General features: G+C 32.9%; 3 protein-coding genes across 5 annotated transcripts in view; 2 read left to right on the forward strand and 1 right to left on the reverse strand.

Annotated features, from left to right (window-relative positions):
* Window positions 1-5,342, forward strand: part of Lpin (phosphatidate phosphatase LPIN) — a 52,758-nt gene extending 47,416 nt beyond the window's left edge. For 2 of the 3 annotated variants that reach the window (XM_080177244.1, XM_080177243.1), the window contains exons 32-34: window positions 426-1,181; window positions 1,847-1,934; window positions 2,520-5,342. In XM_080177244.1, coding sequence (XP_080033370.1) covers window positions 426-1,110 — 685 coding nt within the window. In that variant the 3' untranslated portion in view covers window positions 1,111-1,181; window positions 1,847-1,934; window positions 2,520-5,342. The remainder of the gene's footprint in view (window positions 1-425; window positions 1,182-1,846; window positions 1,935-2,519) is intronic. The other variant, XM_080177245.1, reaches the window with a different exon arrangement.
* Window positions 5,343-10,158: 4,816 nt separating this feature from the next.
* Window positions 10,159-15,508, forward strand: LOC145331852 (UPF0314 protein BBta_0150-like). The gene is made up of 8 exons (XM_080176700.1): window positions 10,159-11,222; window positions 11,855-11,921; window positions 12,156-12,266; window positions 12,720-12,813; window positions 13,564-13,618; window positions 14,057-14,118; window positions 14,712-14,819; window positions 15,334-15,508. Exons 1-8 carry the CDS (start codon window positions 11,078-11,080, stop codon window positions 15,400-15,402), a joined length of 711 nt encoding a protein of 236 aa, XP_080032826.1. The 5' UTR covers window positions 10,159-11,077; the 3' UTR covers window positions 15,403-15,508.
* Window positions 15,509-18,312: 2,804 nt separating this feature from the next.
* LOC145332135 (uncharacterized) lies at window positions 18,313-19,641 on the reverse strand. The gene is made up of 2 exons (XM_080177081.1): window positions 19,589-19,641; window positions 18,313-18,731 (listed from the first exon to the last, which is right to left on the reverse strand). The coding sequence occupies exons 1-2, from the start codon at window positions 19,610-19,612 to the stop codon at window positions 18,357-18,359; spliced, it is 399 nt and encodes a 132-aa protein (XP_080033207.1). The 5' UTR covers window positions 19,613-19,641; the 3' UTR covers window positions 18,313-18,356.
* Between the last annotated feature and the right edge of the window lie 485 nt (window positions 19,642-20,126).

A 20,126-nucleotide genomic window follows, 5' to 3' on the forward strand; every position in this document is an offset into this window, starting at 1 on the left:
AAAAGACTTAGCAAATGTTTATTTTATTTATGTTATATGACAAAATATGTATTTCTTACTGGTGCTTCATTTCTGTGTAACAAACTAAGACTACTAGCTATCATTCTTTTTTTCATCTTCTATCTTCACTGCTTTTTAGAGTCAATGTAAGGACTATTAACTAAAAAGGGATTGTTCTATGAAAAGCATTCTGTACCTTTTGAAATAAAACCATAGAACATGACTCTTGCTAAACTTTTCCGGTAGTGAGAAAAAAAAACAGTAGGTATTTTTATACAAACACGCAAAAAAATACATTTTGACTGGTGGAAGATTGTATGCCAATACTTGCAAAAGTTAGAATTGTTAACTTACTTGGTACTTTTCGTAGAACATTCCCTGTTTTTGCTCAAAACTATGACCCTATCTATCTATCTAAACTATAGATATGAGTCTCAGTCCTTGGCCATCGAGGACTATTTCCCCAGCGCTCTCAAACTCTCGGAGGAGATGAAGGGTCGCAAACAGTCACTTTACCTGGAAGAATCAGAGAACCTGTCGAAAATCCGCCAAAAGTCTGAGTCCACTCAGGAGGATGGCCCACAGGAGCGGTTCCGGGCCAGGTCGGGCACAGATATTTCCAACAGTTTGTTGTCGGCCAGGCTGAAGTACAGACGGCTACATAGTCTTAATAGCAACACCACTGACCAGACAGAAGTTAATTCGTATACATCTCTCAAAGATATATCAGAAATTATTGAACATACTCATCATGAAGTTAAATCTAAAGTTGAAGACAGCATGGAAACTACAATCGCAGAAACAAATGTTGAAGATAGTGTTCATAAAGAAGTGAAAACTGCTGAATTTTACCTTGGACAAGATAATGATAACAATGATGTGATAGCTCCTTATGAAGGAATAGATAACACAGAAAATAATTCTGATGATGAAAATTTAGAATTTGAGGATTGTTTTAGCAGAAAAGTTTCTTATGCTGTCATGGAGACTGGCAATCAATCAGTAAATTCACTGCAAATGAGCCAACAATCAATCAATCAACAATTAAATAAGCTTGTTGAGGAGGAACCCTCGCGCATGACCGCGGCAGATATTTACAACATTTTCTGACCTCCCTCCTCCTCACGCAACCTCGAGCCTGGCAGTCAATCAATCAATCAACATGCAGCTCATCAATCAATGTAAGATTTGAAATGAGTGCCTTGAATTTTTGATTGACTTTCACTAACACTGTTTGTGTTTTCACTGGAGACCTGGATTTAGTTTCGTGGATTTTTTGGGATTTGATTGCTGGATTTATTATATTTAGATTAACAAAACTAACCAATAAACATGTCTTGTTGGGTTCTGTGTTTTGTTTTTAATAAAATGAACTATATATATAAAAGAACTTGAAAAACCCTTTGCTTGTGGTAATATTTTTAAAAAATATATTAGTTATTTATCGCATCGTATTATAAACCGCTTTCAGCGGATATCAAATGTACAATTAAAAGAATAAAACCATATTTTTTAGCCACGAGATGCCGAAGGCACGGGGTAAAAAATCTGGTTTTAATCTTATGATTGTAAATTTTTATATTCGTGGAAAACTGGATTTAATACGATGCTAGACATATTTTTTTCGTATGGATGAGAAATCAATTTATATTGTTTGGGATAAAGCATGTTTTAAAGTATTTTTTATTTTAATAATAGTTTATCCTACCTAAGTACTAAAATAATATAAGATTTAAAAACATTTCAATAACTCATTGAATATCTTTAAACTATAAAATGTAAATAAAACATGTAAATCTTTAATTTATTATGAAAGTATTTTTATAACTAACTTTATTTGTTTTAGATATGTTTACCAGTCTGAGATAGCTGATATGTACTTCCCTCCCGTGGGGGGTAAAAATTCATCCGGAGGCGCTGTCAGTCCCGAAGAGGTAAGAAAACACTTAGAGAGGGTGGGGACATTGGACTATAAATTACACTAGTACCTAAAGTATTATAATAATCACGGTATCTTATTTGATAGCTTAAAAACTTAGGGTACTTTTATTAGATTTTTGATTGGTTGGTTCAAAACTTGCAGTATTTTAATTTTTTAAATTTTTTTTAAAGTCTCTAGAAGAATCAATTTTATTTATCATAAAGGATGTAAGTCGATCAATTTATTGGGTGTTAATTACAGGACTCCCCAATTTTTGTTTTGGGTAAGGGGGAGGGCACCCTTTATACCTACCCTCCAGAAAGAGAGGGGATAATGGGCCGTTTATTACACTATTCTCAAGTTTTACAATAATTTTTTTTAATTCGTTGGTCTAACAATTTTTGGGACTGATTTGATTTGTTGCTTTATTATTTTAAGTGTCCACACGTTTCAACAACTAATTGTAATCTACAAAAGGGGTAATTTTATGTATCATGATTGGGGATGTGCAACAATTTATCGGCCATTGTCTTATCTCTTTAGATCTCTGCCTACAATCCCCGTTGGTCATCCTGATATTCAGTTATTTCTATTCTAGGTGAAAACTCAAGAGTTTGGAGCATTCGGTTTCTGGCGGGAGCCCCTCCCCGAACTAGACATGGACCTGGTCGGAGATTTGAAAAAATAAACTTATACATACAACAAGTTTAAACATGTCACTGACTGATTGTCAGACATACAAAACCTTATTAAAGAGTAAGCTTCGCTTTGAACAACACAAAAACAGGGTTTTATAAACTAAACATTCTTGTTATAAATATAGTCATAATTATGTGATACAAAATGCGGAAAAGTAAAGAATTGTTATTTGATGAGATTATTAATATCAACGAGTTTTTAGATTAACCAATCTCTTGTTATCTGATTGAAATCAATTTAAAAACAACCAATAAGAATCTTGGTATTGTTAATGTTTTATCCAATCAGAATTTAGCATTCGAATTTACAAGCTGTTAGAAACCAGAACTTAGCCAATCATAATTAAGCAAAATGATCATGTGACTATGAATTAACCAATAAGAATCCCACATGAAGTATACATCATAATGCAATAAAATAACTGGTGAAGTGTCATATCTTGTGTATTTACTACCTAATCAAACCAGTTTTGAAACAAGACTTTATTATACAGCCTTTGTTTAAATCAGAAGGCAAAGGACTGCAAAAATTCAAGTTTTTCATGTTAGGGTGTACTTAAAATAAAACAAGTCTCTTAATTTGTTAAAGATAAAATCTTGTACTTTTTTGTACTAATATAATAAGTATGATATTTAGCAATTTTAATTATAAAAAAGAATACGAGTTTAATCCTGCAGCTTATCATCTATGCAATCTTAAACTTTTAAACTTATTTTAGACTTTTTTAATTTTTATTATTATAAAGTCTTGTATATATTTAAATGATTTAAGTGCCCTATGTTTTCTTTATTTTTAATTTTATATAGTTTAAAATATTTCTTTTTTTCCCTTTAATATGTTTATTTTAAACTAATTATAGAAAAGCTTTGCTTTTAAAAATCATCATATTAGAAATTACTCTTGTGATATATGTAAGTAAAATTTCTTTTTACAAAATCTAAATAATCCATAATTTTTTTTGTAAAGGTTTTGTATAATCTTTGCCGTGCTTGTGATAGTAAAGTTTTAATAATGTGATTTTAGAAATTTTCAAATATCTAAACAGAAAGATCAAATTTAAACAGGGAGGGAGGGCACATTGGACTGTTAATTACACCGGTACTCAAAGTTATATAATCACGTTGTCTTATTTGTTGCATATAAAATTAGGTCCAATCTTTTCAACCACTAAATTCGAATTAAAGAAAGGGTAATTTTGTTTCAAATGTTTGAAGAGTAACAGTTTTTCGTCAAATGTCTTTTCCCTTAAGATCCCTGTAGTTATTAAGAATATATTTAACATTGAAGTTTAATACATTCTTTAAGTTAAGTTTTATAATGCTCTAAGTAAAGATTTATTTGATAATGCATTCAGACGATAAAAATGCAATTTTCTATCTAGTTCTTTATACCTATTATTTATACCTAACAATCTAAAGGACTGATAATTTTAATCCAGTATGTCTTTGAAACCGATTAAAATCCGCATGGCTATATCCGGTTATCGGCCATACTTAAAAATCATGTATAGCATCGCATTACAGACAATTTTCCACGAATTTTAGAATAAGAAAGTAAAACCAGTTTTGTTAGCCCGAGCCTTAAGTCCCTCGGCTCTAACAAAACTGGTTTTATTCTTATAATTTTTCAATTTAATATCCGCGGAAACCTGTCTATAATACGATGCGATAAATAACTATTAAACAATGACAAATATGTCCAATAGTAGTAAAGAAAATATTCTTTTAATCTTAATTTTTAAAAATATAGAGCTACTGCGTTACGTTATAGTCATAAAAATACAAAAAAAACATTAATTTGTGTCAAAATTTCGTGTAATGTACAAAAAAATATTGTATTTTTTACATTAAAAACTAAAAAGGACCAAAAACATGTTAAAACGAGTTCAAATACCATGTCATTAATATAAAGTAAAATATACCATTTAACTTCATTTATATGCTTAATAATAGATCATTTTAGTTTAATTTGAATTAATAGTTTAATAATTAAATTATAATACTTCAAATAATACTATAGTTAATTTCATATAAACCTGGAAAAATACATTTTAGTCAATTTTGTATTAATTCAAAGATAACATCACTTAATTATTTTTCTTAATTTTCATAGATTTTCGTATTATAATTATAATTTTCATAGATTTTTTGTGTTTTATTTTTTTCATTCAGTGCTCAAATTTTGAGTTTTTCATTCATACTTATCTATGTTGTTTAATTTTTTATTTTATTAGGACAAACTAAATGGCCATTGATTTACAAAAAAATCAAATATTTATGTAAATATTTGGTCATTTTTCAATCATTGCATTTTACAGAGGCGATTATTTAATGATTTACAACCAATGTTTAAAGAAAAACATTTTGAAATTATTTATTTTACGGGCTAAAGGAATAAGTATAGTCCCTAAAGAAATTAAAATTCTTAAAATTAAAGGATTAGTTGCCAAATTGTTTGAAATTTCCTAGGCAATATCCCCCTTAAATTAAAATTTGTAAGGCTGTTTTCTTTTATTGTTATAAATCCCTTACCCTCAAAAAAATCTTTAACAACAGAATTTATAAAACAGATTAATAAAACTATTATTATATTGTTTATGTATATTGTATGTTATGTATTGTAGAATATGTTTTTAATTATTATTTTTTGTTCTTAAGCATTTTATCTTTCATGTTATTCCTACTTTTCATAATTATAATAAAAGCATTTCAAACTATTAATAGTTTGTTTTTTTTCGGCAGCGAAATTACTCTGAAAGGTTTTACATAGTCTGTTGAAAATGGATATAGGTTATAAGTGGACAGTGGAAATTTTGTCGTCGATTTAACTTGCTGATATATACTTCATTAATTGGTCAGTTCGTTCATCCAGTAGAAGGTTAGGGGATGAGGGGTATCATTATTTTAGCCATCTGTGGGCAACATTTCATCAGATTACATGAAAATCAGAGATGGGTTTTTAATAGATGCCGCGTTTTTTCTCGACATTTTTTACGCTATGAATAACAAGCGCGGCATTCGCGAAATCTAAACAGAGTAGACAACTATTTATTTAATTATTTCGCTTTTGTTGGTAGAGCCTTTTTAAAAGAAAAACAAATTATCTTAAATCCATTTTTGCTGCATATTAATTAATATATCTTTTAAAAGCTATTTTAGACATTATACAAATGGCTAAAATAATAATTTTTAAATTTTGAATTCTAAAGTTGTATTCTCTGTTTAGATTTCGCGAATGCCGCGCTTGTTATTCATAGCGTAAAAAATGTCTAGAAAAAGCGCGGCATCTTTTAAAAACCCATCTCTGATGCCACAACGGTGCCTGTATCGATAAGAAGCGAAGCACAAACAAATTAAAAGATATCACCAAAATAATAAAGAATAGTTATTTCTCGCATCGTATTATAAACGGCTTTCCACGGATATAGAATGTACAATTATAAGATTAAAACTAGTTTTTTTAGCCCCGAGGTGCCGGAGGCACCGGCTAAAAAAATTAGTTTTAATCTTATGATTGTACAATACATTTCTATATTCGTAGAAAACTGGATATAATACGATGCTAGACATAATTTTTTTCGTATGGATGAGAACCGGTTCCTATCCACCGGATTCGAATGAATACGAGAATAGGTTTTTATATACTTCTAAGATAATTTCAAACAGCAAAAACCGTCTTTTTATTGTCCGTTCATTTAAAGACACAAAAATTTCCTAAATCGATGGAAAATTAAATTTTGATACTACTTTTCACAAAATGTTTTAAAATTCAACCAAAAACACCAAATATATGTTAACAATGATGACAACATCCATACAATAAACATTAATCTTAATAAAATAGGGAAATCAGGAAACCCTAAAAATCGATAAAAATATGTAGAATATGAGCATTTTCAATTTCCGTCGCAAATCCTGAATAGGAATCAATCTAGCACCCCAATTGATAGAAAAATCGTAATAAAACGTAAGAAAAAATAAATAAAATGTAAATTTGAGCAATCCCTGAAAATTTCAGCCTATTATCTTAAAAAGGATTTGAGAAAATCACGAAAACATAAAAATCTATTAATCGATCTAGCACCTAAAATAACAGACAGATGGACAAAACAATGTATAGAATAGATGGGCAAATGTTATGAAAATCTTTATTGAAGATTTCATCTGTCTGTCAGTTACAGGAGCCGAGAAAATCACGTTTCCCCTGCTATGTCTCAGACGGACGGACATTTCGAATTATAAAGTAGCTTCGCTACTTATCCTTATACTAAAGTAACAGGATGTTTGTCTGTACCGAAGGATCTCGCTAACCGCTGAACCGATCGGGTTCTTCTCAACAGGGTATATTCTCATAGGTCCCGGGAAGGTTTTTAACTATTTTGAGGGAGGGTACCACCACCCTCCCAAGAGAAATCAAAAAAAAATTACGTTTCTTGATTTTAGAAAGAGAGTTCAACGCAAACATAAACGTCAAACGCAACATAGACATATTTTAAATATAAAAAAAAAACATTTTAAGTGCCACTAGAGGCCTTTAGGGGCGTAGCCGCTAGAAAGCTATAAAACGATAGTTAAATAGAAATCATCCTTTTATCAACTAACAGGATGTCTGCTACTTTTACAGAAGGATCTCGCTAATTGCTGAACCGATATGGCTCTTTTTTACAATGTAGCTTCGAATTAAACCCCCTCCCTTACTTCAAGTTCTTAGGGGTTGAATTTGTTCCACTGGCAAGATTTTTTGGTCTTTTGATAACTCGTTTTACCCCATCCCTTATCCTCTACCCCACTTTTGCTTTCATTACAAAATTCTTCCATCCTAACTTAACAACGCTGCTCAATAATGCAGCTCACCAAATTTACACATAAGGTGACGTTAACATGGGAAATACATATAATTAATTATGAAAATAATATATCCAAGTGCGTCTGTCGATAAAAAGAGAAAGACGCAATAAATCATTTAGCTCTTTATTTTTAATTTTTTAAGTTTAAAAATATTGTACTCGGCTATTCCTTGGCCGATTTAGGCTTTTAATCATATCCTGGCCGAGACAAATTTAGACCATTGACTAATCAAAAATCGGTTCAGTTAGAGGGATACCCAACGTCTCAATTTATTGCTACCAAAAGTCTTATAACTACGTTGCAATTATATAAAAACCCGTAAATTGAGTTTAATCAAAGGAGTATACTACACATTTAAATCACGCCCCCATCCCGTGATACAGCGTGGCATTAATTTGTCATCGACCCTCCTAAAGGCAACCAGGGGCGTAGACGCTAGTTAGAAATAAAAATTATACATTGAGCTAATTAAAGAGATGGTTGTTAATTTATAAATTTTTTACCCCCCCCCCAAAAAAAAAAAAAAGAAATTAGGGGGGGGGGTAAATACCCTCTCCTAAATGGTTGGGGGTGCCTACGGCGGTGACGGGTAATAAATATCCGAAAACAGAAATTACGCAAATGATACGCAAATTCTGATCACAATTCTTACGTTTATCTAAAAATGCAACATATAATAATAGCTATTAAAACAATTTTCAAGCATAACTTTTTATCTAATTAGTATAACAATTAAATAAGAAAAATATTTTTACCATATTCAATTCGTGATCACACACCTAGTTGAAAAAAAAATGCAAGACATAGCTTTTATTTTAAGAAAGACTAGGGGCAACGAACGCCCCCTAGAAGCCTCTAGGTGATCTTAAGGTGGGAGGGGGAGGGGGATAGGTCAACCGCCCTTCTACTTTTTATTTTGAGTTTTAATAAGAAATATTGAGAGAAAAAAATTTGGGGGGGGGATTTTAAATTGGGAGGGTGGAGATACGGTCTCCAAAAATAGTTAAAAACCTTCCCTGTACCTAAAAAAAGCTTAATTGCAAAGGAAAATTAAACAGATGTCGTTTAAAAAAAAAATTTAAATTGGCACATTTGTATAAACACCTGTAGACTCAAGAATTACGCCAAAAATAGGGAAAGGAAAAAAGAGAGGGGGTAAATCAAGTTTGAAGATATCCGAAAATAGTTATGATCACCAACTTCTACCATCCCTACGGCAACCCCAGAGTAGGGGTAATTTTAAATAAATGGGAGGGGAAGGGGATAAAATGAAAAAAAGTTTGGTGGGGGGTAATCCCCACTTTACCCCCCCCCCCCCTCTTGGACGTCTGTGGGGGAGGTCCCTGTCATAAAAATGATTAACTTTTATAAAGAGCGGGCCAATGAACTCTAAATAATACTGCCCCCAAATGTTTATAAACTTTTTTGGTAAATAGTGGCTACTCCCCTAAAAACAAAACAATGAAACCTCTCATTTGAAATACCGCCCCCCCCCCCCTGAAAAAAAAATGATAAGTTTAAACGTCACTGGAGGTAATGCTACATGTTTAAATGTATTAATTTTAACTTTGTGAATAGTTATTTCTTTCATCGTATTATAAACGGCTTTCCGCGGATATAGAATGTACAATTATAAGATTAAAACCAGTATTTTATATTCGTAGAAAACTGGTTATAATACGGTGCTAGACATAGTTTTTTCGTATGGATGAGAACCGGTTCCTATCCACCGGATTCGAATGAATACGAGAAAAACTGTTTAAATATTTTAATTTTATGAAATATAATTATCTGCATTCTAATGTGGTTTTCTTTCATACTTAATAACGTTGTAGCATAACTATACTTAAAATTTACTTTGTTTGTCTGTTTTAAGTCAGGGATCTAAAAGGGTAAGAGTAAGACAATCCTAACCCTTACATTAAGATTAGCTCAAAAAAACCTCCCCACTCTATTCAACCCACACATTATAATTGCCCCTAATCTTTCTACAAATTGTTACCTATCTATTGTTTCTCCTGGCTCAAAAAACTCCACCCACTCTAACCAACGGCTACACATTATAATTACCCCTAATCTTTCTACAAACTGTTACCTATCGAATGTTTTACCTGGCTAAAAAACTCCGCCCACTCTAAGCAACCTACAATTATAATTACCCCTAATCTTTCTACAAATTGTTACCTATCTATTGTTTCTCCTGGCTCAAAAAACTCCACCCACTCTAAACAACCTGGCTACACATTATAATTAATTGAAGTCAACAAATAAGAAAACGTTATGATAAAACTTTGGAGACTAGTGCAATAAACAACCCAATGTCCAATGTCGGAGTAAAAATTTTTGGGGGGGTAAAAAAAATTTGCGGCGCGCTTCGCGCGCCATTTTACCCCCCCCCCACTTAAAAAATGTTTACCCCCCCCAAAATAAAAAGCTTGGAAGCCCCGCCCATGATTTTCTCAAACAAGGCCAAGAATTATTCCCTACTCCTCCTTTTAAAAAAACAATATTTTAATCTTTTTTTTCAAACTTTTCCAGTTGTCATTTGTATTTTCTGGTGAAACCTAAGATTCAAAATAATTTGTGACATTGTTTTATATAAATGTATGTTTAATATCTTTGATCATATTTGCTGTCATCTTTATCTCATACCTATATTTTTTAGACAAAATGAATTGAAAATGATTGCTAAAATCGAAATATATCCATGTCTTAGAATAGTGTATTTTTTAAAAATAGGTTGAAAAACATACCAACTTTAAAATATTAAGTTTAATAATCATATTCTCTAATTCGTTGGCTCAGTAACTGTTAGATACAGTTTATAAAACGTTACAACACAAAGTTCGCATCCTTAAAATTAAAGTAGATTCTTATACAGATTACTGTATTTACGCAAATTTTATGTTCAATTTTGTTTAGACTTACAATTAAATGTTCTACTTATTAAGATCTGACACCCTACAAGAGCTATATAATTCGTTTGTTCTACCTTCTGATTTTATAGCATCGCTTTTATGGATGTTGTCATCCTTGTTTTACATAAAATTTACACGATTGGCTACGTTGTGTAGCGTTTGTTCGGTAAATTACAAAACTTTATTTGCGTCAGTTGCGTCAATGCGTATCGTGTTTTTCAGGGATTTAAAGGGATAGGACAATGGCCCATGAATTGTTGTACATCCCCAATGACGATTCACAAATTTATCCCTTCAGTGGATTAAAATTATTGTATGAAACGTTTGGACACTTAACTTAATGAACCAACCAATCAAAATTCATTATTGTTAATCCAACAAATAAGAAAACATTATTATAATACTTTAAGGACTAGTGTAATAAACTGCCCAATGTCCTTTTCTTCCCTGTAATTCACAGTAAATTACAATAAAAATGTATGTGAAACAACCAAACTCACACAAACACACACACACACACACACACATACACACATACACACACACACACTTGATCTTTAAAAAGCCATATGTGTGTGTTGTAAAAAAATGCGTAAATGCACATCCTTAAACATGAATATATGTTCTTTGCTTATACTTAGCCATTCACTTATTAACAAACCATCAAACTTGCAACAATTAGCAATATTAAAATGCTAAAATTGGGCCTTATTTTTGTGTTGGCTGTAGCAACTTGTGTCACATGTGATCAAAGCCACAACAAAGCAGCTAACATCATTAATTTGTTATCAAAGATCTCTAAAACGACGGCTCATAAAAGGTTGTCTCTCGCACAAGGTAAAAATTTGATTTCTTTAGACATAGTGTTTTATTGCATCGTATTACAGACAGCTATCTGCGGAAAAGAAAATAAAAAAAACGTTTAAACTAGATTTGTTAGACCCGAGGGGCCGATAGTCCGGGCTAACAAAACTGGTATTGATTTTACAATTTTGGAATTAATAAATTAACTTCGTTAGCACGGGCTTTCGGCCCCTCCTTGGGTCTAACAAAACTGGTTGTAATCTTACAATTTTTCATTTTTATATTTACCAAAAGCTGTCTACAATAGGATGCTATACAAAAAAGTATTCCTTAGACTTTGTTAACTTTGTTTTAAATGAATTTTGAAAATCCGACATAAAATTTGATAAAAATTTTAAAAATAATTTATTTTAACGAGGGATCATAAGGAATAGGACAATGGCCGATAAATTGATGTATTACTCAATGATCATACACAATTTTTCCCTTCTGTAGATAACAATTAGTGTATGAAAGGTCAAGACACTCAACTTAATGAATCAACCTTATAAAATTCAATAGAAGTCCCCAAAGTTGTTAAACCAACAAATAAGAAACATTATTATAAAACTTTTGGGACTAGTGTAATAAACATCCTCCCTGATATTTACAGCCTTTTTTCTTAGATAGGCATTGGTTTCCCCACAATGGATCCTGGTGGCCACTCTACGTTCCAGAATGGTATCACCCCAGGTATAAATATATTTTCCAGTATGGCTTTAAAACCGATTAATATCTGCTGGATTATAATCGGTGCTCAGCCATACTGAAAAATCATTAATAGCATAATATTACAGACAATTTTAAACGAATATTAAAATAGAAATCATAAAATTTTGTTTCACCAGGCTTTTAGCTTTTTGGGCTAGCAAAACTGGTTAAAAAATGTATTATTTGTTTTTGTGGATGTTGTTTTCCTTGTTCTAGAGTATCTCAGCACTTTTTTGACCCGTACAGCTTTACCCACATCCTGCACGGCTTTGTATTCTATGGAATCTTTGGCTGGTGGCTGCCCAAGGCCGCGGGAATTGATAAAGAGTAAGTATTTTATTTATGGTATTTAATACAAGAATGTACAAATTACCGTATCCATTTTCAACACTGGAATATGCGTTGCAATTTAATTTTATTGGTGTCTTATTGATATGCAGCATTTCATTATAAATATTCCAGTATGGCTACCAAGTTGATAAATATCCGATGGATTAGAACCGGTTCTCAGCCGCACTGAAAAAATAACTTGTCTTATAGCATCATATTAAATACATTTTTCCACAAATAATAAGATATAAATAATAGGTTTAATGCCAGTTTTGTTAGGCATCCTTTGGTACCTCTGGGCTAAAAAAATGGTTTTAATCTTATAACGTTTTATTTTAATATTTGCGGAAATCTGTCCAAAATACGACACAATAACGCAGTACAAGTGTTTATTATCTGTTTGTCCATCAGAATATTCTTTGCTAGTTATGAAATGTCATTCTTGTTCAGGAGTTGGATTTGGTATGAGGGGGCATTCCTTGGCCTTCTACTTGAGTTTCTCTGGGAGGTTGCGGAGAATTCAGAACTTATTATCAACTTATACAGGAAAATATTACTTCCACCATACTTGCAGATACTTACAATAAAGTAACAGGATCTTTATATGTTTGTTTGTACCAAAGGATCTCGCTTACCGCTGAACTGATATGGTTCTCCTGAACAATGAAGGTTTTTAACTATTTGGGGGGGAGGGAACTACCACCCTCCAAAGAGAAATTGAAAAAACAACATAATCAACCCGATCTTGTAGCGAAAAAAATATTTTTTGGTAAACAGATGATCTTAACTTAGATTGAAAAGAAAATATTTTACATGCCCCTTGAGGCCTCTAGGAGGTGTATCCGCTAGCAATAGATATGATAGCTGGTTGGTCGTTCTGGCCCAATAATTCATCAACCTTTTACCCCCCCCCCCTTTTACCCTTTTAATATCTTAAATCTACTTAATTTGTAAAAAAACACAGGCTTTTTTGTATTTTATTTTTTAAAACTTTGTGGGGGGGGGGGGGGTAATTACCTTTTTACTCTTAGTTAGACGTTCTTGCTTGGATAGTTTTAGGCTATTTTTTGTCACTTGTTTTATTGAACACAGAGCCCCTAGAGAAGCTTTTTATAATGCCTATAAAAATGACGTCATACTGTCCTACCATTGGTCAATTATACTTGCCTGCCATTGGTAATTTAGACTGTTTATGAGCCTATTATTGGTCATTTGTATTGTATGACGTCATTTTTTTTAAAGAGCTTCGCCCCTATATGCAAGTTCCGGCAAAAAGTAATAAAAAAATTTGTAAAGACGAAACAGTGGAACATCTGAGCTGTACGAGGGGGATTCCTGGCAAAATATCGGTAAATAAATTATTATTAGTTCATCTACACTACAATATCTGATGTAATTAGTCCTACTATACTAATATGTTTAAAATATAAACAAAAGTATAAAAAGACTATACTGTTTAAAAGTCAATATTGTGTAAAAATGGCAAAATGATTTAATAGACGCGCGATTGAATTGTTTTATGACCGTAAATATTTATCTTTAATGTTTTCTGTATGGCTTTGAAACCGTTTAATATCCGCCGGATTACAACCGGTTCTGAGCCTGAATAAAAATAACGTATCGTACCATTAAAGGCATTTTTCTAAGAATAGTTAAATGAAATATCATGAGATTAATTCCAGTTTTGTTAGACTGGCCTTTGGATCCTCAGGGCCAACAAAACTGGAATAATTATTATAATTTTACTATTTTTACGATGCGATAATTTACTATTTTCTTTATTTTAGTTGGTGATTTAATTTCTTCTACCTTTGGATATTATGTTGCTGCTCTTTCTTTTCATTATCAGGTACAAGAAAATAGCCTAAAACCACCGCAGGACCAATAGCTATATTTCCCTGTAGAGAAGAGCCCAAAAGGTTCAGCGGTTACCGAGATCTAAAGCTTCAGACGGACAGAGAGATATTGTTCTACTTTGTATTATTGACTATTGGCTTTGCCCCTAGCCTCTAGGGGCTTTGCCCCAAGAGGTAATTTTAAAAAAATTAAGTATTTCTGGTGCTGCCCTTTATTTTGAAGTAGTTTCCCCAGAACTTTTTTTTTTTGGGGGGGGGGGGATTTTCGTTTTTCGGGGGATTGGGGGTGTCCCAACCCCCAAGAAAATAGCTTAAAACCACCACAGGACCAATAGGTATATACCCTGAAAAGTAGAATCCGATCGGTTCAGTGGTTACTGAGATCTTAAGCTTCAGGCGGACAGGCGGACAGACAGACGGACAGACAGACGGACAGACAGACGGACAGACAGTCATCAAGCTACTTTGTATTATTACTCAATGAGGGGACATTGTACTCAAAATTATATTGATAACCAAAGTTTTATAAACACATTCTTTCATTCGCCGGCTTTTAATCATAAAAACTAATGAATTGTTGTTTAAGGTGCCCTACTTTGTTGGCCTTTGGGCCTTGGTATCGGAGATTGGTTTGATACTCTACATGAGGGATTCTCTGCTTCTCACAGTTTTCCCTTTGTTGTTTCCATCACAGGTACATTTATTTGCATGTCCTTTGTCGTCAAGTTTCTTTATGTGCATTATCAAGATTAATGGATTTATTATTACTTGGATGTTACACCAGATTGCCATTTACTTTATAAAATGAAACCTGTCCTAGCTAACATAATTATGTCCACCATCCACCCACTTGACCCTATCGCCTCCCCTCCTACTGTAGGAACGAACTGACCGATAAATGATGTACATGTTAGAAATTTAAATTGACGACAACTTTTCCTTTGTTTATTTTGAATAATTATCAGGGAGGGAGGAAACATAGGGTTTTTTTATCACACTAGTCCCCAAAGTTTTAAGAAAACGTTTTCTTATTTAGGGACATTTATTAAATTTTAATCGGTTGGTTCATTAAGTTGAATTTCAAAACGTTTCAACCATTGATTGTTATCTACAGAAATGGTTATTTGTGTATCATCATTGGGGATGTACATCAAATTATCGTCCATTGTCTTATCCCTTAAAATCCCTGATATTTATTTATATTTCAGAGATTGAAAGACTGGCAGGCAGAAATAGTTCCAGCTGAGGGAAAAATTGACAAACAACAATCACAATGATACGGTTAATATCCGCTGGATTAGAACCGGTTCTAAGCCATACTGAAAAATCATGTATATCTCCGTATTACAGATAGTTTTCCACGAATGTTAAAATATAAATCATAAAATTTTTGTTAGCCCGGGTTTTTTACGACTAGGGTCTAACAAAACTGGATTTAATCTTAAAATTTCTCATTTTGATATCCGCGGAATGCTGTCTATAATACGATGCGATAATTAATTAATTAATATTGTATATACACGCTATACAGGCTGTTTGTAAAAGCGAAGCTTTCCTATTATTAGGATCGGTCCGTCCGTAACGGTTAGCTCTTTTAGTTTATTTAGACATGTTAGAATTGTCCTATGGATTTCAAACTTTGAAAGATGATTACGATATTAGTTAGGTACAATTTAGAAAGAATAGCATTTCAGAGCTTCGCTTTTATGGATGTTGTCATACTTTTTGTCTTATATTTCAAAAATTGGAAAAAAAACAAGTTTTAAAACCCTTACTTGATGAAAGCCATGAATTTTATTTTAAGATACAAAACTCTCTAAGCCAAAAAGAAAATAAGATGACTAATTTTTGTCAAAGGAAAGTGGGTCAGATTACGCAATGTTTTTGTGCCATTAATAAAAAAATCAGTCTGTAGAAGGAAAACTACCTCTTTCATAGAGCAGCTTATAGTGCCAAAAAATTGGCGTCATACCATACAAATTATAAATGATAGGCCAGTACACTTTTGGCCAATGGAAAAATGTATACTGGCCTATCATTGGTCATTTTTATTGTATTACGTCATTTTTGATTAGGCACTATGAGCTGCTTACTTTTTCATGTTATATTAATGTTGTACTTATTTATTTATTTATTTAAGTTGAAATACATTCTGAATACTATAATATTGAATTATTGCATTTTTAGGTTGGCAGCCAAGCTAAAGCTGGATGAAAGAACTGAATATACATTGCATAATTTGCGTTGATAAATTTACCCCAATCATAAAAATTTGTCCTCGAAAGTTTCTTTTAAAAGTTAAAAATATTCTCTGGACCTGTAGAAAGCATTTATGCAAAGAACAACTATTATCAGTCCAGTTGTTAACGAGATTGTACCTTTCAAATAGACAGACAAACACATACAGACATCCTGTTGCTTTTTTTATTAAAAAAATAAATTGCCCCTAATAATAATGACGTCAATTTCGAAGAACTAGTTTGAAGGTTAGGCATGTGTGTGTGTGTGTGTGTGAGAGTGTGTATGTGTGTGTAGGGTTGTATGTATGTGAGTGTGTGTTTGTGTATATGTAGGTTTGTCTGTTTGTGTGTGTGTGTGTGTGTGTATGTGTTGGTTTGTGTGTATGTATGTGTGTAGATGAGTGTGTAACTTTGTAATACTGTGTAAGTGTTTGTAGGTGGGTGTGTGTTAGTCTGATTTTGTGTATGGGTGTTGGTGTGATTGTGTATATTTGTGTGTGTGTGTGGTTGTAGGCGTGTGTGTGTTTGTTTGGATGGTAGGTTAATATATACTGATGACCTAGAGATAACTTCTCATGAGTCATAATCAAAAAAACCGTAAATCCCAGAATTTCTTCATAGTTTTACTTTTAAATTCCACAAAGTACAAGTTCACAGATAAGGAGGGGACATTGGGCTCTTTATTCAACTTGTCCCCAAAGTTTGACAATAACCATTTCTTATGTGTTGGCTTAACAATTTTGGGGACTTTTGTTGAACTTTGATTGGTTCATTTAGTTGAGTGTCCTATGAACTAACTGTTATTTTCAGAATAGGTTTTTTTGTGTATCAACATTGGGGATGTACATTAGGGTGGGTCCTAGAAAAGGACTTGGGTAGTAGAATCAGGAATCAAAGTCCGTTTAAAAATAACTCGCCCCTAGCTTGACAAAAAATCTCAAAAACCTCTAAAAATTGGTAGATTCCCTAAAATTGATGTTTTTTCAATCATTTCTCAGGCGAGATATTTTTAAATGGACTTAGGTTCCTGATTCAAATTCTCAAGACCTTTTCTTCGAGCACCATAAAGCCATAATTTTAAAAAGGTACCCGTGGTCTTGTAATGAGAGTGACATGGTTTAAATGCTAAAAAAAATCTGGATCTACTGCAGTTCACGGTAAAATATTGCTGGTAAGCAATATTTCCAAAAATCTATGAAATTTAAAGGCTGCTAGCTGCCAAACGGCTGAACGTACAGATCATACCCGCACACCATTTTAAGCGGCATAAGAAGGCCTACAAATAATCTGGAATAGCCAAGATCCAATTATGCACAGGGAAAGCTTCACTGAAGAAAAAACGCGTAAAATAGGTATTTTTTGCGCATTTCTCTGCACTGCGAGATAATTATGCATTATTGATTTATGGCTATTCCAGATTATTTGTAGGCCTTCTTATGCCGCTTAAAACAGTTTGCAGGCATGATCTGTACGTTCAGCCATTTGGCAGCTAGCAGCCATTAAAATTCATAGATTTTTGGAAATATTGCTTACCAGCAATATTTTACCGTGAACTGCAGTAGATCCAAAACTCTTTTCGGGACACCCTACTGCAACAAAACAACTTCATATAAATAAACACTTTTAGGAAAGCGCCTTATATTCTGTTATTAAATATCAAAAGCGATAAAAATGCCTTCAGCTGTTCAAGTTAGTGAAACGGACAATCAAAGTTAGATTAACAATCAGAGTATTTTTTTAATCAGAATAAAAATTTGCCCCAAAATTGCTTCGATTTGCAAATTTGTTTGTATGGACGCTCTTACATAGAAGGACGAAATTTCAAATATAATGGTCTTCTAATCAAAATAACATAACTTAAGTTTCAACATGTTTAAACATAATGAAATGAAGGACCAATTAATGTATAAAATTTACGCCATTAGAAGTAATGATTAAAACAATATAAAACATTATAAAATTTTATTAACAAATAACTTATACAAAAAAACTCAAACTTCAGGAGTTTCATAATCAGTCCAGATATAGTCTCCATCATATAGGTTATCAGGTAAACTGCGGTAAGCAGCGGCAGGAGCCCTATAGGGGTAAGCTACGGCAGGAGCCCCATAGTGGTAAGCTGGTTCTTCGGCAGGTTGCCCATAGTCTCCATCATATAGGTTATCAGGTAAACTGCGGTAAGCAGCGGCAGGAGCCCCATAGGGGTAAGCTGCGGCAGGAGCACCGGCGTAAGCTGCCGCAGGTGCCCCGGCAAAAGCTGCGGCAGGAGCCCCATAATTAACTTCGGCAGGTTGCCTATAGGGATAAGCGGCGGGTTGTCTGGAGTAAACTGTTGTAGCTAACCCACACAGGACTACCAGTAGTACCTAAATAAATACATCTATAAAGTCAAGCATTTTCTGAGATATTTAGCTTCAAATACAAAATAAAAACATATAAATTAATCCTTTTATATAGAATATAAGTTTTTGGTTGAAGCGAGGGATCTCGCTAACCACTGAATGAATATGGTTCTTCTTTACAGTGAAGCTTCTTATATGTCTAGGGAAGGTTTTAACTATTTTGTAGGGTGGTATCTTCATCCTTCCAAACAAAATAGATCCCTCCAAAAAAATATTATTTTTTGAATAACACAAATTGAAAAGATAGGGGGGGGTGGTATTTCAGTGACCCTATAGGCTTCTAGGAGCGTATTTGCTAATCCTTATACTAAAGTAACAGGAAGTTTGTCTGTTTGTTTGTGTGTCTGTGTGTCTGGACCGAACTAGGATGACAACGAATATAAACTGAGGGAAGGGGGGGGGGGGGCGTTTATTTTTCTAGGGTCGATTTATCTTGGGATGGTGGTGGTAATTTCCCCCAAATAGCTATACATCTTCCCTGGGCAATGAGAACCATAGCGGTCCGGTGGTTAGCGAGATCTTTCCCTGCAAACACACACACACACCATACCTCTTGTTACTTTTATATAAGAATAATAATTTCCAATATGGCTTTGTAACCGATTAATGTCCGCTGAAAAATAATGTATAGCATCGCATTACAGACGATTTTCCATGAATATTAAAATTAAAATCATAAAATTATTACCAGTTTTGTTAGCCCGGGCCTTTGCCACCTAACAATACTTTTTTTAATCTTATAATATTTTATTAAATATCCGCGGAAAGCGGTTTATAATACGATGCGATAAATTTAACTATTATTAAGCTAAAAAACTTACAGCAATATTTTTAAAATTGTTCATGGTTGCTTTGCAGTTGATGTAGTAGATTAAACTAAAGATTATGAGAAAGTATATTTGTATTTATACCCTTAATTTCAACCATGACACAGTGCGTTATTGTATAGTGTGACTATGTGTGCGTTTTTACAAATATATGTTTTTTTTAATATTTGTAATTTACTGAAAAAAAAACAGGGAGTGAATGGACATTGGGCTATTTATTACACTAGTCCCAAAAGTTTTATAATAATGTTTTCTTATTCGTTGGCTTAACAACTTTTTGGACTTTATTTAACTCTGATTGGTTGGTTCAATAAGTTGAGTGTGCAAACGTTTCAACCATTAATTTAATCTACAGAAGGCTTAATTTTTTGTATCATCATTAGGGATGTACATCAATGTATCGGCAATTGTCTTATCCCTTTAGGTCCCTGATCATGACCTTGAATTACTACTTCACTAAAGTCCCTGGAAACGGGAAGTGGGTTACTAAAACCCCTCCCCCCTCACTTTATTTTCAACTTTTATTAACATT

The sequence above is a fragment of the Acartia tonsa genome, chromosome 11 (genome assembly GCF_053477335.1).
Source record: "Acartia tonsa isolate MP-2025a chromosome 11, ASM5347733v1, whole genome shotgun sequence".
Classification (NCBI taxonomy): Eukaryota; Metazoa; Arthropoda; class Copepoda; order Calanoida; family Acartiidae; genus Acartia; species Acartia tonsa.